This window comes from Chrysochloris asiatica, unplaced genomic scaffold, assembly GCF_000296735.1.
Source record: "Chrysochloris asiatica unplaced genomic scaffold, ChrAsi1.0 scaffold00083, whole genome shotgun sequence".
Taxonomy (NCBI): domain Eukaryota; kingdom Metazoa; phylum Chordata; class Mammalia; order Afrosoricida; family Chrysochloridae; genus Chrysochloris; species Chrysochloris asiatica.
The window spans coordinates 10,557,375-10,578,511 of record NW_006408601.1 but is presented as its reverse complement, the minus strand read 5'-3'; the positions used below and the strand labels follow the sequence as shown (position 1 = coordinate 10,578,511).

At 44.3% G+C, this 21,137-nt stretch overlaps 1 protein-coding gene across 2 annotated transcripts in view; it reads right to left on the bottom strand.

Annotated features, from left to right (window-relative positions):
- The window catches only part of NAV2 (neuron navigator 2), a 499,999-nt gene that overhangs the window by 329,491 nt on the left and 149,371 nt on the right, over positions 1-21,137 (bottom strand). For both annotated transcript variants that reach the window (XM_006865814.1, XM_006865815.1), the window contains exon 2: positions 10,181-10,298. In XM_006865814.1, coding sequence (XP_006865876.1) covers positions 10,181-10,298 — 118 coding nt within the window. The remainder of the gene's footprint in view (positions 1-10,180; positions 10,299-21,137) is intronic.

The following is a 21,137-nucleotide window of genomic DNA, read 5'->3' as shown; positions in this document are numbered from 1 at the left end:
CTTGGAGGTCAAGAAGGCCAAACTTCATCTCTCATACTTTGGATATATTGTCAGAAGGGACCAGTCACTGAGAAGGACATTATGTTTGGTAAGGTGGAGGGTCAGAGAAAAAGAGGAAGACCCCCAACGAGATGGATTGGCCAAGCGGCAACATCGATGGACTCAAGTGTGACAATCGTAGTGAGGTTGGCCCAGGATCGGGCAGTGTTTTGTTTTGCTGTGCTTAAGGTCGCTATGAGTCCGTACTAACTCAATGGCCCCCCAAAGTATGTTAAAGCCTTTTTGTAAGTACACAAAAGATGGATGGAATGACTCATGGATATGTGTTCTTAAATTCACCAGAAAATACTTTAAAAAGTTCATGGAAAAATGAAATTTTGTCATAAACATTTTGAAGCCCCTTTGTAAAATTAGTCAAAATATATTCCTAGTATGTAAACTTTGCAAAGACAGGTTTTTATTTGCTTTATATTGTAACCTGAGAGCATAGGATAGTGCATGGCACACAGTAGGTGCTCAATAAATACTGTTATTGTTGTCGTTGTTAAGTGCTATCAAGTTGGTTTCGACCCATAGCGACCCTGTATAGGGTTTCCGAGGAGCGACTGGTGATTGAACCGCCAACCTTGAAGTTCAAAATGACTTTGCAGTCCAGCACCACACCAGGACACCCGATAAATACTAGGTAGCTTCAAAAAGTTCAGGGGGGAAATTCCATCATCTTTTCATTCCATTTTCAAATACATATTTTGAAGCCCTTCTATATTTGCTGAATGGTACTGAGGAGTGAGTATTCAGAACATTTCAAAGAATGAAGATTTTACTGCTTATTTTGAGGCAGTTGCCTTCCTTCAATTGTGAACACTGATGTGGATATGAAGACGAAAGAAACAAATGCACTCCTTCATATACAGGAAATATAGCAGGCATGAACTCTGACCTTGGGTTCTGACAGTCAACCTTTGAGAATAAACACACGGTTTTTTACATCAAGGCCATTCAAGGTGTTTTCCAATTGGATACCCATGGCAGTCAGAACCATAAGTCATAGGATTCTGATCAATACTCAGCTGGGCAGTAGGTCATTAGTCCTCATTACAGTGAAGGATGGGTAACTGTGATCTTAATAAGTCATTTGGGGAACTTTAAAGATTCTCTGTATGCCATCTAGATAAATGGAACCAAAGGACATGGACTAATTATTTTTCTATTAACTAGTTCTTTCCATGACATTGTACCTAACATATTGCCAGGTGCTCCTAAATTCAAATATCACAACTCCTATAAGCCTAATGGAGTCCTGGTGTGGTGCTGTGGGTTAATGCCCTGGAGTCCAAGGTCAGTTTGAATCACAAAGTCGGTGGTTCAAGAATCACAGCAGCTCCTTGGAAACCCTATACAGGGTAGCTATGAGTCAGAACTGACTCCACAGCACCTAACAACAATAAGCCTAATGCTACCATTTTATAACATTTAAAATGAGTCAATGGGAGACAAAAAGCACTGTATTGTGAACCAGGTCAGTGGCTTGAGCCCACCAACCTCTCTGCAGGAGAAAGATGAGGCTTTCTGTTCCAGCAAACACATACAGGGCTGCTATGAGTTGGAGCCACTGGACAGTACTAACAACAACAAAGACTACATGCCTGGGAAGAGATCAATCTACTGACTGGGCCCAAAGTCAGAACAACTCCCTCTCCAACTCCCCAACCCAGAAGGATCACCCTATCAGACTTGGCCTCACTGCATCCTGTATGGAGCTCGATTCCACATGTAATCACCTATTTAACTCTCTTTTTCTTTTCTTGTCTTTCCCAACTATACTGTGAGAATCTTGCAGACCAGGAGGTATCATTTTTCACACCTGCATTCCTAGAACAATATAAGTGTTTACAAAATTGAACTCTAGAAAAATATGTCACATCAGAGTTGAATGCATTTGTTGCTTAAAACTTCCATAGTGGGAAATGAAAAGACAGTAAAAACTCTGAAAAAGTTGAAACAATCGAAGTGTCTCAGCATTTTAAAGCACTTGGAACCTCAATATACCTCACTGCAAACTCAGTTAAGGAGCCCTGGTGGCATAGTGGGTTTCGCATTGGGCTGCTAACTACAAGGTCAGCCATTCAAATCCATCAGTAGCTCCACTCCACAAGCTTAGGGCCTCAAAGTTTCCAGTTTCACCTAATTCAAATATTTCTCCTTTACTTAGATTTGCAAGAATTTCTATGGTTGTCATGAACATTTATATGATAATAGCAGCCCAGACTGTGCTGGTAAAAAGGAAGAACTGGTTTTGAGGGATTAAATTGATTAACTTAGGTTATGAGGTTTGGGGTTTGAGCCCAACAGCACATAGTGAAGGCAGTGAAGGCATTTGTTTCCAACGTCTTCAACTTTGAATTACTATCGGTATCACTAAGTGACACTGATAATTTGTCTCAGAGTGTTCAAAACATTCCTAGCTTCAATGTGCTAACCACTTTTCAAATACAAATAGTGGCATTAAGGAATCCTTGCATGGTGCTGTAGGATAAGCTCTGGTCTGCCAACCACAAGGCACTTAACAACAAAACAGTGGCATCAAGTTCCTTACTTGTGAAGTGTTGGGAGTATTTCAACAGCCCATGCATCTATTCACTTAACCCCTCTGGCAGTTGATACCCTGCCAATGGAAAGAGAGAGAAAAACTATTTGAAATGTCCATGACTTACCCATGTAATGCAATGTAGCCATGTAATGTACATGACACATGGGTCGTAAGCCCACGGGAAAAGTAGTCCAGGTTTCCCATGGAGTCACACATCTGATCATGTTACTCTGCAGCTTGAAAGTCAATTCTGCAACTATTGACCCGTGTTCTGAGGTGAAATGCCAGGGTTCACGATCAAGTACTTTGTGACCCTACTTTATTTTGCCTTACTGATCCTATGACTTTCTATCCTCCAATCATTCTGCAGGCTGCTTCCTTCTCCAGGAATGCCCTTCCTGACCCCTATATGCTTCACCTAGCTAACTCTGTCAGCTTCAGCTCTTGGCTTCAGGTAATTTCTTCAAGGAACCCTTTCCTCACTCCCATCCCCTCACCAACTTTTACTCCAGCGTGGGGTTTGTCTCACAGCACCGCTCCTCAGGCATGGTGTGCTTTGCTCTTCCCAGGCCTGAAAACAGTGGACTCAGAGGGGACACCTCACTATCTCTGAATCTCACAGGCCTTCCTTTACATGTGTTCTTTCCAACTTCTTATTTAGAAATATGTGATGCTGTACTCTTCTCAGGAAATCATATCTGGAAGTCCCTAGCACCTACCTGCGATGTAATTTTTATCACTTGGTCAAGGTGTTGTTTGGATTCTCCCCTGTTTTCCCCTGCAGCTGTATATTGGTGTTATTACTGTTAAGTGTCGTCAAGTTGGTTCCAACCCATAGTGATCCTGTATAGGGTTTCCAAGGAACCTCTAGTGAGCTTGAACCACTGACCTTGTGGTTCAAACCACCCTTGTAGTCCAATGCATTAACCCAGTGCCAAACCAGGACTCCTGCAGCTGTATGGTGACCCTGTATAGAGTTTCTAAGGAGCAGTTGATTTATATTCCACAAAAATAATTTCCTATTATGTTTAAGCACTGTTACATTTCCCAGTGGAATAGTCTGTTGCATAAATTGTGTCTAGTTTAGTAGTGACTAAGTGTGGCGCTGCAGGATAAAGCACTGGACAGCAAGGTTGGCGGTTCAAACCCACCAGCTGCTCCTCAGAAACCTTATACAGGGTCTCTATGAGTCGGAACTGACGTGACGGCACTTCAGCTCCAACAACACTAGCTTTTACCATCATGTTTGCACTTTTCCCACATGTATCTCCTATTGTTCTTCCTGTACGGGTAAGGTCCCCTTTCCTTGGTTGATATATCTATTTATTTATTTACCTATCTATAACCAACCAACAACAATGATCAATATGGACTAGTGGATTCTTATTGTATTCAACAGATATGATCCATGACAATCATCAGTTTTCTGGATGATATAACTGTCCTTGATTAGATTATTGTTTGTAGCACAAAAGGGTAGTAGTAGTAATAGGAAGACATTACTTGTTAAGTGCCATCAAGTGGATTTCGACCCATAGTGACCTTGTATAGAGTTTCCTAGGAGTGGCTGGTGAGCTTGAACCACTGACCTTGCAGTTCAAACTAATTTTGCAGTCCAGGGCATTAATCAACAGCGCCACAAGCCAGGACTCCAAGACATTACTTGTCGTTGTTATGAAGTGCCATCAAGTCGGTTCTGACCCATAGTGACCCTGCATAGGGTTTTCGAGGAGCAGATGGTGAGCTTGAACCACCGACATTACTAGAGGGGCTGAATTTGCCTATATGAAACAAGACCTTTTGACAGATCCTAATCTTCCATCTTTAGAAAGAGCTGCCCATCGCAAGAGGTACTTAGGTAGAGACTTGATTGTTTTTCATAGAAAAAAGCCATGCCTCAGCTGAGGCTTTTCAAGATCTCTACAAAACCTGACAGTTGAGAACTGCAGCACAATCCTGGAGTGCAGGGTGTGACACGGGGTTGAGAGGAATATTTAGAGGACTACTAAATACCAAGGAGGAGTAACAACTCGACCACCTGTTGGAACAACCCAACCCAGGCTTGCAAAAGCAGAGGCTGCAGTAAAATGAAATTCTTGACCCTAATCCTCTCAACTTTTTCTGAACATTCCTGCCCGCCAGGCACCTGACTAAATGGTGTGAACCCAGAAAGGAAGTCAGTTCAGACCCAGGAGGACCAACTGCTAAGATGGCAGCCAGAGAAGGGATAGAGAAGGATCCCTCCAGCTTTGGTTGGCAGAGAGAAAAGGCATCATTGAGAAACAGACTTTTCAAGACTGAGTAGGAGCTCATATAGCCACCACTCTAATTCTGTCCAGTGTAAGGTGATGCTGCCAGGGGCTCCAACCGGGAAAGTTCTATATGTATGTATATGTGAGTGTATGCATGCATTTGTGAGAACAGACAAATGTGTGACCATACATATACTGATGGGAAATTATATATGTATGTGTACGTATGTGTAAGAGCAAATCTGTCTTGGAAGAAGCACAGCCAGAATGCTCCTTAGAAGCAACCAAGGGGAGACTTCATCTCACTCACTTTAGATAAGTTATCAGGAAGGACAAGTTGCTAAAGAAGGACATCATACTTGGCAAAGTGAAGGGTCAGCAACACAGTTGAAGATCCTCAATGAGATGGACTGACTCTGTGGCTGTGACAATGGACTCATATATAGTAAGGACTGTAAAGGTGGCCCCTGACTGGGCAGTGTCTCATTCTGCTGTACGTACGGTTGCTACTGTCAGAACCGACAGTCAGAACATCTAACAGCACAACATATACACAAATATATAATTCCTGCAGCATATCTATACACACACATGTATTCACATGTACACACATGAAATACATATAGAAATGCAGCTATACTTTTTTTTTGCATTTTCTTTTAATGGACACACATGTGGGGGAAGAACAGACTTCAAAAGAGAAGAGTACAACTGGTTAGTCAATAGCTAATCATCTTGGTCAGAAAATACTGCCCTCCTTCTCTTTATATTGACAAGACACTTTAAGATGACCTGTTCTTAATCTCCTAGTTGTCGTTGTTGTGTGCTGTGGAGTCGGTTCTGACTCACAGCGACCCTGTACAGGGTTTCCAAGGCTGTAAATCTTTACAGGAGCAGAAAGCCCCATCTTTCTCCCGTGGAACAGCTGGTAGTTTCGAACTGCTGACCCTGAGGTAAGCAGCCCAATTCGTAACCACTACGCTACCTAAAAAAGAAAGTTATGCAAGAGATGACAATGCTTACTGGCCTTCTTAAGTCCCTATCTGCTAGCCTCTGCTCCCCCCACACAGAGCAGCAGTGCAGCCTGGGAAGTCAGGGTAGCCCAGTGCATGCTAACAATTGGCCTTTCCTGGGAGTCACTGGTCAGAGTGAACCACTCCTGGAGGGCTGAGGGAAAGTGACTTGGTGGCCTGCAGGCAGGCCTGGCTTCCTGGTACTAACTTGAGCCTGTGGACTGGTGGTTCAGCAGCTCGGGGTCAGAGGAGTCACAGTCTAGGAGACTCATCTCATCTGAATGGACTTAGGAAAGCATCTTTCTGAGCAATGAGTACACACCATGCTGTCTATATATCTTTGTAGCACCATATTTAGTAAATTCACAATATGCATGCTACCGTTTACTTCTTCTGAGCCCACGACAGATATGACTAATGTATCACCACACACTTTGACACTGATACAGAGGCCTCATCAGTCTTCTCTATTCCTACATACTCTTTTCGGCAGGTGTTACCAAGTGTTATCCAGAAATACTTCATAGTTTCCAAACGTAGTTCATATCCATCCTAACTTGCCTTTTATAAGACTGCCACAAGATCAGACAAAGGAGGTACAACTGTCTTTGTTTTAAAGATGGGGAAATAGAGTCAGCAAAGATTAAGCAACACTCCTGGGAGGGATGGAGTTGGGATGAGAGCAAGGTCTTAGTATGATCCTTCCTGCACCTGCTGTCTTGCTGCCTGTGCTGAAACCTGGGTTCAAAGCCCAGCTCAGGTGTGAGTCTCCACTTCTATGAAGACCCTGCCAGGAAGATGGAATTCCTTCTTCTAAGGCTCTGAGCCTCACACAATCGTTTCTTTATTCTTAGTAAGGAGTGCAACGTCTGGCACATAGTTGGCGTTCAGTAAATGGTTACCGAATTCAAGTAAACGGAGTCACAGAGCCTTATGCTGGGTTCAGTGTTTCTAGATCAGGAGTTATTTGGTCTGGCCCTGCCAAGGCAACCACAGTGCCAGCCATCACGTTAGGGGTGAGTTAGTTATATATTTGATCATCTATAGTGGCTTTTTTTTTTTGCAAGTTTCTAAACATTATTTTATTGGATTTTCTTTATTTGAGTCACAAAAAGCAATACATGTCCAATACTATATAACTATAGAAGGAGAAAGAAAAATTCTCCAAACCTTTCAAAAAAACAAAACTCAATTCTCTCTACTCCAGTAATCAATGTTTACAGTTTAAATATAAAGGGTTTTTTGCTCCCTGTTGTACCGGCAAGTTGGCTCTGACTCAGGTCAAAGTGACCTTGCAGTCCAGCGCATTAACTTGCAGCACCACACCAGGACTCCTACTGGATGTTACATTCCCTTTAATAGTGTTCAACTCATTCACTTACTTCCATCAAGTAGCTCCTGACACACATGGACCCTGAATATGGTTTCCAAGGCTGTAAATCTCTGTGGGACCAGAAAGTCTCGCTCTTCTCCAAGGGAGTGACTCGTGGGTTTGAATTGCCTACCATGTGGTTAGCATCCCATGGTATGTTGTTAAGTGCCATCACATTGATTCTGATTCATATGGAACCTGTATAGGGCTTCCAAAGCTATAAATGTTTATGAGAGCAGAAAGCCTCATCTGTCTCCTATGGAATGACTACTGGGCTTCAACTGCCAAGTCTGTGGTTCTCAGTCCAGTGCTAATCCTCTACAGCCACCTATCTCTACCCTAAGGTTATGTTGTTGTTGTTAAGTGCAGTCAAGTCGGTTCCGACCCATACCAACCCTGTACAGGGTTTCCAAGGAGCAGCTGGTGAGCTTGAACCACTGACTTTGCAGTTCAAATGTCTTTGCAGTCTGGCGCATTAATCCACAATGCCTAAGTATAATTATACAACACACATTATCCTGAGAATTCTTTTGTATTTACTTATATATCACGGATATCCTGCCATATCAATGCAGATGTTGTTGGTGTTGTTAAGTGCCCTCCAGTCGTTAAGGACTCATAGTGACCCTGTAAAATAGGGTTTCCGAGGAGCGGCTGGTGAGCTTGAATTGATGGCCTCTCAGTTCAAATCGACCTTGCAGTCCAGCATATTAACCAGTAGCACCACTAGCAGGCTAATTTTTGAATTGATTCTTTTGTGTGGCCTGCAGATGATGTTATAAATATTCAAATGGCCCCTGACAGAACAAAAAGGTTCCCCACCCGTGCTCTAGATGGAGAGGTGATATATTGCATCAGACAAACACTGAAGTTTTAGAAGCAGACTAGTCATGTGACAATGGGCTACCCAGTTTCTTCCTCTGGGCAATGGAGCTACTACAACCTACTCCATAGGACTCTTAGGGAAATTAAATGACAGAAACTTACTGTTATTTTCAAAAGAGAGAAAACTTTAAATAGCTTAGTAGGAGTAATGATGAGGAGGAAGACCAGGAGGAAAAGTAAGAAGAGTAGTGGGACTGACAAGCTTCAAGCTGACCCCTAATGGTCCTCATGTTCTGTGTCCATGCCCTTGTATGATCTCCTCCCTTTACATGGGATGTGACCTGTGACTTGCTTCTAAGCAATAGAGTAAGATAATGGGGATGAATGGAATACGATCATCAGCATTCCGTGATACAATATCACCCTGAAAATCACAGTTTATTACCTTTACCATATACATACGGAGTGCTGGTAGCATAGTGGTTGGTTACGAGTCAGGCTGCTAACCTCAAGGTCAGCAGTTCAAAACTACTAGCTGTTCTGTGGGAGAAAGATGAGACTTCTGCTCCTGTAAAGCTTTACAGCCTCAAAAATCCAATATAGGGTCACTATGAGTCAGAACCGACTCGAAGGCATGCCACTCCCACCACCACCATATATATACTAATGGAATTCCTGATGTGGCACTGCAGGATAAGCATTGGACTGTAAGGTAGGTTTAGACTGCAAAGTCAAACTCACCAGCCACTACTCAAAAACCCTATCTAGGGTGGCTATGAGCTGGAATGAACTCTAGGGCACTTAACAACAGCAACATCTTGCTAGCAGACTTGTTCTGAATGTGTTCTCTTTTGCTGGCTTTGATGAAGTGCTCCGTTCCAAGGCCTACTTGGAGGTGAGAGTGGCCTCTCAGAGCTGAGGTGGCCTTTAGTCACCAAGTCAGAGTCCTCAGTCCTACACCTGCAGGAAGCTGAATCCCACCAACAATCTGAGAAGGTCTGGGGAGACTTCTTCCCTAGTGGAACCTCTGGGATTGAGGCCTTAATGGTAACCTGAAGGGGCACATCTAGCTAGATCACACCTGACTCAGAAACTGAGAGAGAACTGATGTATGTGGTTTTAAGCCACTCAGCATGTGATAAGCAAAAGGAGTGGGGGCGGGGAGTTTGAGGAGAAGAGAAGAAGGTCAATAGAAGTTAGACTTTAAAAAAAAAAAAATCAATCTTAGGTTTGCATGGACGTGTCTATCTCTTTGAGTAGGATCGGCAGTCCCAATATTGTACTGAAGCCAACCTGTGTTTTCAGGTTTCAAATCTCCAGAGATCTGAGCCGTGAAGACCGCTTCTCACACTTACACAACTTTTCCACAACATTACTGTAGGGCCTGGGGCATCTGTTTCCCTGTGCCTTCTTCCTTGGTATAAGTCAGCTAACGCAGCTGCCAACAAGAGCAATCAGCCTAATGACGCCTAATTGACCTCCCGCCTCCTTGGTCTGCTCTGTTCTGTCCAGTGGGGCTACTAGGGCACTTCCCAAGGCCCAAGGCAAAGAGATGGCCAGCTGCCCACCCACCTGAGTGGCGCTCAGGGTAAGCGCTTGCTCCCCAGCACACACCAAGGCATTAGAAACTCCACAGCTCCCCCCCCTTTCTAGAACCTCCCCTCTTAGAGCTGAATCCTTTGATTTCTCAGACTCAATTTGAACTAAACAGAACTAAACCTGCTCTGTGTTTAATTTGTTTTATTTTTTGGAAATATTTCCATTGTAATCCATAAAATATTGGGGGTGGGGGGAGAGACACAGAAAGTTAGTATGATGCAAGAAGAGGGGCAAAGATATCTTTCCCCTGAAACCATCAGTATGTCCCTCTGGTGAGGCTTGCTTCTGAGAGGATCAAGATGAGGTCGCTCTATGAATACTTGTGTGTGATCTTATCAGAAAAACTGAGCTGGTACACACACTCCCTGAGCACAAAACAATCTAGGAAAATAAATTGTCAACACATGTGACAGAAACCCTGCTTACTTCTTAGATTTCAGTGTTTCCCGCCCCTTCATCCCATTCAACCCGGCCTGGACTGGTTTCCACTGTAACTCCCCAGTTCCCAATATTTAAAATCTGTTCTTACCCACAACCTGGATGATCTGAGCCAGGAGGACGCCATCTGTCACATCTTGTTGGAGATCTTTGATGAGACGTTTGTGGCCTGATTTGGCTAGATAATGATTGGCCCAGTCCGTGTAGATCTGCAAGGAAGCAAACGGGCAACGTTAGGAACGCAGCGGGACTCCATGTCTGGGTCTCAGGCAGCTGCCTGGACCAGAGCGGCAGCCGCTGGCTGTCACGCCTGTGAGTTGTCGGGCCAGCCAACACCATTAACATTCAGTGCATTGTGCCGGGCGGGCATTCAGCTTAGTAGAGCTGGGCTCTAGCCTATAGAGAGGCCTGCCACAAGGCTCAGGGAAAGCTAAAGAAAGCTTCAAAACATGCAAAGGCCTGAATGGAGCAGGGGACATAGAACTAAACAGTCTGCTCTGGGCTGCTTTGAGAGGCTGTAGCTCAAAATGCCTGCTAAATCCCCTGGCCCCTTCTCATCTTTTTCTCTTTATTGAGAAAACGTATGGGGAAGTTACCCCCCAACAGGCATCTCTTAATGGGCTGTTTCAGAGTACGAAGAGCTATTGAGTGAGCCGAGTTCTCAGGAGCCATGGTTCCTTGTAAAGAAGTAAAGTACTAAGACACAGCTTTGCCCCTTCAATTACTCTTGTGTGAGTGCAGTTATTTATAGCCATACAATAATCTCCAGTTTAATTTGTTTAATTTAAAAGCCAAGCATCATTTCCACTGTTGGGATTCTGTGAACAAAGCCCAGCAAATTCCAACATCTTTAAGCACAACACTGGTGTGCACAGCCTCCAGGAAGGCGAGGCAGGGTCACCAATGGGAAGAAGAAAGCAGACCTCTTAGGGAATAGGAGGGAGCTTCAAAACATTCATGGAAAAATGGAGTTAGAGAAGATAATGGAATTTTCCCACAAATTTTTTGAAGCCCCTTTGCTTTAGAACCAGCAGGTTTATGACCAACCAAGCCAAACCCATTACCAGAGAGTCAATTCGGACTCATGGCGATCCTAGAAGATGGAGCAGAACTGCCCTATAGGGTTTTCAAACCTATAAATCTTTATGGAAACAGACTGTACCATCTTTCTCCCCAGGAGTGACTGGTAGATTTGAACTTCCAGCTTTTCAGTTAGCAACCCAGTGCTTAACCACTGTGCCAGCATGGGTCCTTAATCAACATGACATTTCTGCCAGATTACATACATTATTGCATCTCTCCATCAGTAAGGCTGCTCTGAGAAGAACTTCATGTAGTTCACAGAGCAGTGGAGTCCTGAGTGGTCCTAACAATAAAGCTGGAGGTTCAGTCTATCCAGAGGACCCTCAGAAGAAAGGCCTGGTGGTCTGTTGTTGTACACTGGTTACTGCGAGCCCTACAAAGCACAGTTCTACTCTAACAAATATAAGCTAGTCATGAGTCAGAGTCAAAATCAATGACAACCAGTTTTAAGTATTTCTGAAGAAAAAGAAAATTTAAGAATTTCTGAAAGGTCAGCCTCACTTTTGGGTGGGGCTTTATTAGACAGCATTTGAGTAAAGCTTCCAGACTAAGATGGATTAAGAAGAAAGGTGGACTAAGAAACTACTTCTAAATGCAGCCAATGAAACCCCACAGATAACCTAACAGTCCTATCTACAACCATTCATAGAGATGGAGCAAGACTAGACAGTATTTGTTCCACTGTGGATGGAGTAAGCACAAGTCTGGACTGACTCAACAGCAGCTAACACCACCACCACAACCCACAATGGACTCCCTGGGTGGGGCAAACACTTCATGTGTTAGCTGTACCTAGGAAGAAAGGTCTGGCAATCTACTTCTGAAACATCGGCCATCGAAAACTCTATGGAGCACAGTTCTACTCTAATACTCATGATGGCAGCTTGAGTCAGAGTTGATTCGATAGCAACTAATACTGGTTAACATCCACACTGTTCTCTGAAACCCTGGCTAGCGGCGTTTCCCACCAACCACTTCTGAGGGACCATGAAAACATTCTGAAGTTTAAAGCCCTATGAGATTAGAATGGGACACAGACAAGGACACAGACACTGCCGAGTGGGAGGTGATGCTGGTGCCTCATCCCTTTCCCTCCAAAGATGATGAAGGTGCTTTTAAATAAATGAATCTCTAAAGCCAGCCTCTTTCAGACTATACAATTCAGCAGAAAGCTAAGTCTACTCAAGTTTTTTCCAACAAGTGTACATGCACACACATGGATGCACACACACATACCCATGTACAATGTGGTGTTGTGTTGAGGCCATGGAGGCTATCAGCTTGAAATGTAAACATATATGTGTGATGTTGTAGGATAGCACTGGACTGCTAACCAGAAGATCAGTGGTTCAGTTCCAGCTGCTCCTCAGAAATTCTAAGCTACTGTTGTTACTTTGTGCCATCAAGTTGGTTCTGACTCATAGTGACCATGTATAGGGTTTCCATGGAGCGGCTTGTGGGTTTGAACTGCCCACCTTGTGGTTACTAATCCATTGCATTCCTACAGTGCCACACCAGGACTACTGATAGAGGGTCGCTGTCAGTTGGCACTGACTAAATGGCACCTAACAAGAAATGCTGCCAGTCAGTTTCAACTCACAGCGACCCTACATTTAACAGAACTAGTCTTGCGTGACCCTTACAACTGTTACGTTTGAGGCCATTTTTGCGACCTGTTGATTCATCGAGGTCTTCCTTTTTTTTTTGCTGACCCTCTACTTTACCAAACTTGATGTCCTTCTCGAAGGATTGGAGGGGGCTTCAAAAAGTTCATGGGAGGAAAAAATGGGATGAAAAGATACTGGAAATTTCTATGAACTTCTTGAAGCCTCTTGGCTGTCAGAAATGGCTCTGCCAAAGTGAACCCCTCTATACCAAACTGCTTAAACATCTAACTCCTCTCTACTTTAATCCACCTACCCAGCACTTCCAAACTAAGGTTCCCAGGGCATCACTCTCATCTTATCACCCGTTCAAAAACTCTTTAATCATTCCCCGCCTGCCCGCCACTGACTTAAAGGTCAGCTTTTCACAAGGTTGAGTCAAGGTAATCTCACTACTCCTCTCTGCCCCCAGCACCTTTCAGAAAGGGCACTCTGTGTGTGTGTGTGTGTGTGTAAATGGCTTTGGAAAAGGACAGAGTTAAGGTGGTCCTCAAACTGACAAGTCAACTTCTATTTCCTCAATCTTTCTGAGCTTCAATGTTATCCTCCATAAAATGGGATTAGGCCAAATTTAAGACAGGAGGCTGGCCAACAAGGAAGGGACCAAATCCAGCTGAGCACCTGTTTTTGTAAACAGTGTTTTCTTAGCACAAAGCCACACCCATTCATTGTCTACTGCTGCTTTCAAGCTACAGAGGCAGAGTCCTGTCCTTATGACAGAGATACCTTATGGTCTGCAAAGCCACAAACATTCAGTATGGGGCCCTTTACATAAGAAATTTCCCAGTCTGCTTTATGAAGACTGAATGGGACAATCTGCCTACACATATCAAATGCTCAGCAGTAATTATACTACCCTCAGGAAAATGGACACATCTCACAATTTCCCATCTCTGTGTGTGTGCACACAATGCCTCTACCTGATGCCATTGCTGCTACCTCTGCCCGCCCTATAAGATGGAGTTCAAATGCCCATCCCTCCAGGAAGTCATTCTTGGTTTCCTGGTCCTACCCTCCACCAGAGTTCTGGTGTGGTGCTGTGGGTTAATGCGCTGGACTGCAAAGTCAGTTGAACTGCCAGGTCGGTGGTTCAAGCTCACCAGCCGCTCTTTGGAAACCCTATACAGGGTCGCTATGTGTCAGAACTGACTCAATGGCACTTAACAACAACAATCCTCCGCTGCATGCGATTTTGAGTGCCTAGAAAATGTGTATAATGGCACCACCTCAGCCAGGGGCACAGCTATCACCTCCACCTCCAGATTTTGGTAGACACTATGACTTGTCCATCTTTTCATCCTGATAGTCCCCTCACTTTGGGGATGGCACATGACACTGTAAGAGTTGTTGGGTTAAGCTGAACAGAAAGAGAATAAACAAATCCTTGGGAAACTGAATACACTTGAGACTTAAATCATGTAGGTTCTCAGCAAATTCTCAAACCAAAATCTCTTATTGATTGAAAGGAGGAAGGAGCAGGGAAAATAAATCACTACATAGTTCAAGCTCTGTCAGTAATCAAGGCCTATCTAACAAGAATCATTCATTATCCAGAGCTCCCCTACCACCACCCCCAACACACACGCACGTGCGTGCGCGCACACACACACCCCACACCACCCAGAGTTCTCAACTTTTTGAAGCAGTGAATCACAGCAGAACTTCTCAATTTACCCTTTTACAGGTTTTTAAAGGACAGGCTAAGCCTTGACAGAAATCTAGGGCCATCTCCTTTTTAGCTATTGCAGCAGTTCCTACAATGGAAATCACTCGATCAAGGAGCACCTGTTAAAAAAAGAAAAGAAAGAATACTCGCCACATTCTTCGGTATCAAAGACAGGCTTCAGGTTCATCAGCTCAGCAAAAATGGGCCAATGTGCATTTGATAGATTTTAAATAGGGGTTAAAGCACACAGGGCTTTCTGTCTGATTAAGTCTCAGTCACTGAATGTGGTCTCTCCAAAGCCTCTCAATCAGTTCCTGAAGTTTTGAACACTCAAGGGTCGCTGTTACTTTTCCCCCTAAGTCTAGTGACCCTTGATCCTGGCTTGCCATGGGGAAGGCAGGCATTTGTGCACTTTCAATAGAAAGGAACATGATGAAGAGTCTCACAGTAAGAAAGACTAAAGTTACCATCACACCACTCCTACCTCAAATCATCAAATAATTTTTAAGAAGGTTCTAGAATCATTTCACACATAGGAGATGGAATACTGGTAGTGCAAATGATTAACACACTAGGCTGGCTACTAACTGAAAGGGTGGGGGAGGTTCCAGTCTACCCTTTGGCGCCTTTGAAGAATGTTCCTGGCCATAAAATTCTGGGAGAAAAAAACAACATAGCCATGGACCACCCTATAAAAGCACAGTTCACCCCTGATACGCACGGGGTCGCCATGAGTTGGGGCTGACTCATTGGCAGCTAGTTTCATGGGAGGAGTCCGTGGATACAGTTGCTTCCCTAGCTCACAGAATTCATCTCCCCCAGCTCATCTAACCCACGTCTCAGTGCAACCATCCCCCAGGCTCTGTGTGAGAGAGAAGCTGCTGTCAAAGGCTTGAAAAGATAAAGGGGGAAAGGCAGGCAAAGACAGCTAAACAGTGAATTTGTTTTGATTCACTTTATCAGCCCTGACAGGATTTCAAGGAGTGTGTCATTTGTTTGCCTATTACTGTACACTGTTCCAGATCAAACAGTCTGAAATCCAAGAGGAGAAATTTTGACAGATCAAGGAAAGTGAAAAAAAAACACAAAAAACCCGATTATTAGTTGTAATAACAAAATTAACAAGAGAAAAATTGTACTGTGTTAGCCTGACTAAGCTTATATTGCAAGTTACCCTCTAATGAAGCCGGATAGCACTTTCAATAAGAAACCCAATATACCACTAGACCTAGTGGATCCAGAGACAGTGGATAGCATCTAGGTTGTAGTTCTAGGAGAAAGTAAAATGTATCTCTCTTAGAAAGAAATGCCAACTTGGAGTTTAAAAAAGATTGGTTATTTAGCATCTGAGGTAGTCTGCAGTTCATTAATCATATGACTACTGTTTGGCCTCAAGTCAAAAAGCCTCATTGTCGACTTTGCTCATGTGATCACAGTAGTAGTATTTCTATGACCTAACAGTATGTGTGTGATTAAATGGTTTAGACCTGATTACTCCGAAGTACAAAAATCTGACAACAGTCTAGTGTTTGCATCATCCTTAAACACCACAAAGAATGCCACTGATCATTCCACGAGTCACGATGTTTTAGAAATTGAGATGCACTAAAAGGAGTTCCTTAACTTAGGACATATCTGAGCTATGATGAATCACACTTACAACCCTTGGTTTTGTAGTTTTAGTACAACTTACAAATAAGTGGAATTCTGCTGTGGCCGCTGCAGAATAATGCACTGGACCGCAAGGTCGGTTTGAGTTGCAAGGTAAGGATTTCAAACCCACCGGTCACTCCTCGGAAACCCTATACAGGGTCGAGATGAACTAGAATCAACTTGACAGCACCTAACAACAATAATAAATAAGTAGTAATATGTACTATTGCAGCATGTAATTTTGTGGATAACAAAATTATCCAAAGACCCCAAAGACAGATCAAGATTGGATTTGTAAAGAGATACAGATAGTAATTGGCAATTAGAATGACAACCAAAAAAAGAAACCGATGTATTTGACTAAGGTTAGAACCACCTGTATTTATTATCAAAGGAGCTCTAGTAACACAGTACTTGGGTATTGACCTGCTAACCAAAACCTACCAGTCATTCTGTGGAAGAAAGGCCTGGCAGGTCTACTCTGTTTTATAGGGTCCCTAGAAGCCAGAATAATCGACTATGGCAATAGGTTTGCTTTGGTTTTTATTTGTTATCAAAAGACCCCTGGTGCCACTGTGCCTAAGCACTCCACTGTCTGAATCCACCATACACGCTATGGGATGAAGATGTGGCAGTCTGCTTCTCTAAAGACTGGAGCCTTGGAAACCCCCTGGGGCTGTTCTACTGGGCCCTATAAGCTTATTGTTGTTGTTGTTAAGTAACACGGAGTTGGTTCCGACTCATAGTGACCCTGCACAGGGTTTCTGAGGCTGTAAATCTTTACGGGAGCAGAACGCCTCCTCTGTCTCCTGCAGAACAGCTGGTAGTTTCAAACTGCTGACCTTGAGGTTAGCAGCCCAATTCCTAACCACTACACCACCAGAGAAGCTTGCTGAGGTGGAATAACAGACTTGATGACTGCTTTTAACAGACCACTTGTTAGCAAGGTAAAGCTGGTATGCATCCTCAGTATCTAGGAAAGCACAGGGTACCTATGCCACCAGTGTCACCACATATCCACAAAACCTTTACACTGGAGACAGGGTGGGGAGGGTTGATATTAGCTGGAGGGGGCGGGGGGAGAAGGTTCTTTAACATGTACACCCTCATTAGAGTCTAATCCCAGCTGGCTTGGATTCCTCATTTTGACATCAGCAGTCAGCCAGTGTCAGGAAGGGCCACACCTGACCTGCCTCGGGGTTCTGTCCTGGGATTCCAGAGGTGACAGGACATTGCTGCCTTCCTGGTCCTAGGAGAAGTTAAGGAGAGAGTAGACAGACACATTCTACCTCAGGGCCAGCAAAGGGCTCTGAATAAACCACTGCCCCAAACAGAAGGGGGAGTCAGATTTTGGAAAGATGCTTCTGGAAGAAGGCGACATTTCAGAGAACCCCAGAATGGGTGGCATTTGCCTAGCAATTGTGTCCTCCCAGCTCTTTACAAGTGCCAGCCTGGCAGGTTTTTTAAAATTCTAACATCTGATGTTGAAAGTTTTGTGTGTCCTCCCTTATTTTCCTCTTTAGCCTTCAGGTCTTAATCTAGTGGTCACTTCAGGTAAAACTTTCCTGAGCATCTTCAATCTTCACCCCCACCCCCTCCTAAGCCTCTGGATGGTGTGGGGCCCACTTGTTCTATACTATCATGGTTTCTACCTGGTTTATATTATCAAAAGTATAACTAACATCTGTCTAAATATTTGTCAATGCAGTCTTCCCCCTGGACTGACTAGAAGCTCCAAGAATGCTGAGGCTCCCCTCTCAGCTCAGCTCTCACACCGGTGCCTGATACAGTAAACCTCACTGGCAAAGATGCACCCAGGAGCCCTCTCTCAGCACTGCTCACATGCCCACCTGAGTAATCTCTGTGCATCTATTACATTGTCATTAGGAACCATTCAGGTTGAAACTGGGGGTAAAGTTAGAGCAAATATAGTTCAATCAAGAACCTGGGTAGGACCGTTTCCCTCAAGGAATATCTGTAACAGTTTGTGCAGCATCCCATTCAGCTGTTTCAAGGTTCAGTGGGGAAAGCTAGGTGGCTCTCAGTTGGAGTCCAGCCAGGTGAGGCTGCTAGACGGCGGGGTTCCAAGAGAACTCATACAGGATGGGATCTATAATCCTGCCTGAGTACATACAGAACCTCAGTCCTTGCTCTTGACATAGGTTTTTAAACATAGTTAACATGAACTTTGACTTCTGGTATGGCGATGTTGGATCAGCACTGCACTGCAAATCACAAGGTCAGAAGTTCAAACCCACCAGCTGATCCTCAGAAACCCTATAGTGTCACTGTGAGTCAGAACCAACTTGATGGCACTTAACAACAACATTTATACCAACAGATAGTAATGGGGGAGAGAGAGGAGTCAATTATGGGTTTATCACTTTTTATTAGCAGTTATCTGTGGGATAAAGCACTGGACTGCAAGGTCGGTTTGAACCACAGGTCAGTGGTTCAAACTCACCAGCCACTCTTTGTAAACCCTATACAGGCCTACTGAGTCTGACGGAACCGACTCGACAACACTAACAACAATTGCCTGCATAAAGAAATGATCAAAGATACCTCCAGATTCCTGTCTCATGCATGCTTTCATTTTAAGTGGACACACACACAGAGCACGTGACTAGTGTGAACTGAGTGTGAAGGCTTATTGTGAATCTGGATTGCTATCCTACTCTCAATCAGGCAAGGACCCCTAGTGGTTCAAGGGTTAAACACTTGGCTGCTAACCAAAAGGTCTGCAGTTTTCAATGAACTCACGAGCAGGTCCTCAGGAGAAAGTACCTGGGGACCTGTTCCCATAAATACAGCCTAGGAAAGCCTATGGGGCAGGTCTAATTTTTCCTACAGAGTTACTAGGAGTCCAAATCCACTTGATGTCACATACCACCACCACCACCACCACCTACTCTGGCACGGTCCTTATTCCTCCTTTGCCACTGAATACCAAGTTAGATGTATTGTTTAGGGATGTGCGTATGACCTGTGTCAACCAGCACGCCCCATGTGCTGGTTCTGCCCTTGCTCCCGGCTTGTGAAGGATAAAAAATGCCAATTGCCAGATGTCTATTGTGAACTGCTGAAGCTACCACCTTGTAGAAACAAGCCACTTAGGTTCCAAACATGGTTCCTCACTTCTCAGCAGAGTGATCTTAGGTAAGTTACTTAAAACAGTCTGTGCACCTCAGTTTCTTCATCTGTAAAATGCATCGGCTACTTCTTCAGGTTATTCTGAGACTGAGATGACACCATCTGCACAACAGTCTCAGAGCAATGCTTGACACATAGTAAGTGCTCAGTATGTTCAAACCCCAAATCCATTGCCCTCATGGGGATTCCGACTCATAGGGACCCCACAGGACAGGGCAGCTCTTCCCCACAGGGTTTCCAAGGTTGTAACTCTGTATAGAAGCACACTACCACAGCTTATATCCTGCAGGATGGCTGGTGGGTTTGAACGCACTTTTGTTTCAGTTAGTAGTCACATGCTTCACCACTGCACCACCAGGGCGCCTTCTTAATATATTAGCTGTGTGGTGTTGTAGGATAAGCACTGGATCACAAGGTCAGCAGTTCAAGCTCACCAACTACTCCTTGGAAACCCTATACAGGGTAACTATGAGTCAGAACCATCTTGACCTCACTTAACAACAACAACAACTAATTACCATGAAGGCAACAATATAAGATGCAATTGTGAGCACTTTACAAACAATGGAGGCCTTTGTTGTTGTTAAGTACCCGAGTCAGTTCTGACTCATTACAACCCTGTATAGGGTTTCCGAGGAGCAGCTGGTGGGTTTGAATTGCCAACCTTTCAGTTTAACAGTCCAGTGTTTATCCTACAGTGCCACACTAGGACTCCATGGAGTCCTTTTGTTTTCCTCAACTTACCTATAAAGGAGGTACTATTTTTTCCAGACAAGAAAACTGAAGCTTCTAGAGGTGAATGACTTTCCCAATGTCACACAGCAAGTAAGCAGGGCTTGATAGCATGACTCTGGGTCCTAATGACTCTGGTAGCGTAGTGGTTACGAATCGGGCTGCAAACCGCAAGGTCAGCAGTTCGAAATTACCAGCTGCTCCGTGGGAGAAAGATGAGGCTTTCTGCTCCCGTAAAGATTTTAAAAAGCCTCGGAAACCCTGTACAGGGTCGCTATGGGTCGAAACCGACTCGACGGCACTTAACAACAACAACTGAGGGGCTCACACAGGTACCAGCGGCCACAAAGGCAAGCACTCTGGTAGTGTGGAAAAAGCCGTGAGAGCAAGACTGTTTGCTCAACAGGGATCACAAGGTCCCCTACCCCAGGTCTGGAAACAGAGCTGGGCACTTCCCCATTTCACTAAAGCACCAGGCCAGCACAATTTCACAACACCGCCATTACAACAAATATAAAAATGTCAACATAATATGAGCTCCCATCACAGACTCCAGCCAAACAGAGAAACCCTCAGGGCTGAGGTCCCCCAATCCCTCCAGTCTGAAGTGGCGCAAGACTAGCCTGGGATACCATGCAGCGATGCATGGGCCCCCACAGCTACACAACGATGGCTTTGTCTCTTGGGAACTGAACAAACCACCACAGGTGGGTGTACACTCTAAACCCAGAGGTTTTGAAATTGTGCCTTTAGAACAATAAACCAGGCAGTGAATGTGCTGAAAGGGACTGCTGCTGTCTTATGGAAGAGTGTGTAGGTGCCAGCTTACTCTACACCTTGGGTTAGCCCACTTTCAAGGCCTAGGATCCGCCTCTCCTGCCAGGCCCTGGAAAATCACAAGACTGCACCACCCTTCTTAGAATACAAAGTCCTTCTTCATCTGTTTCCTCACTGGAGGACCACTGCTTATGTGCGAGGACCTACAGTGTCCCAGGTGTTTCATACCTGTGATCTCATCTACAACCTCTCCCTACTAGAGAAACAGCTTCTGGATGACCAGAATCCTTACCTGTTTTGCTCATGGTGGTTGGTAGTTA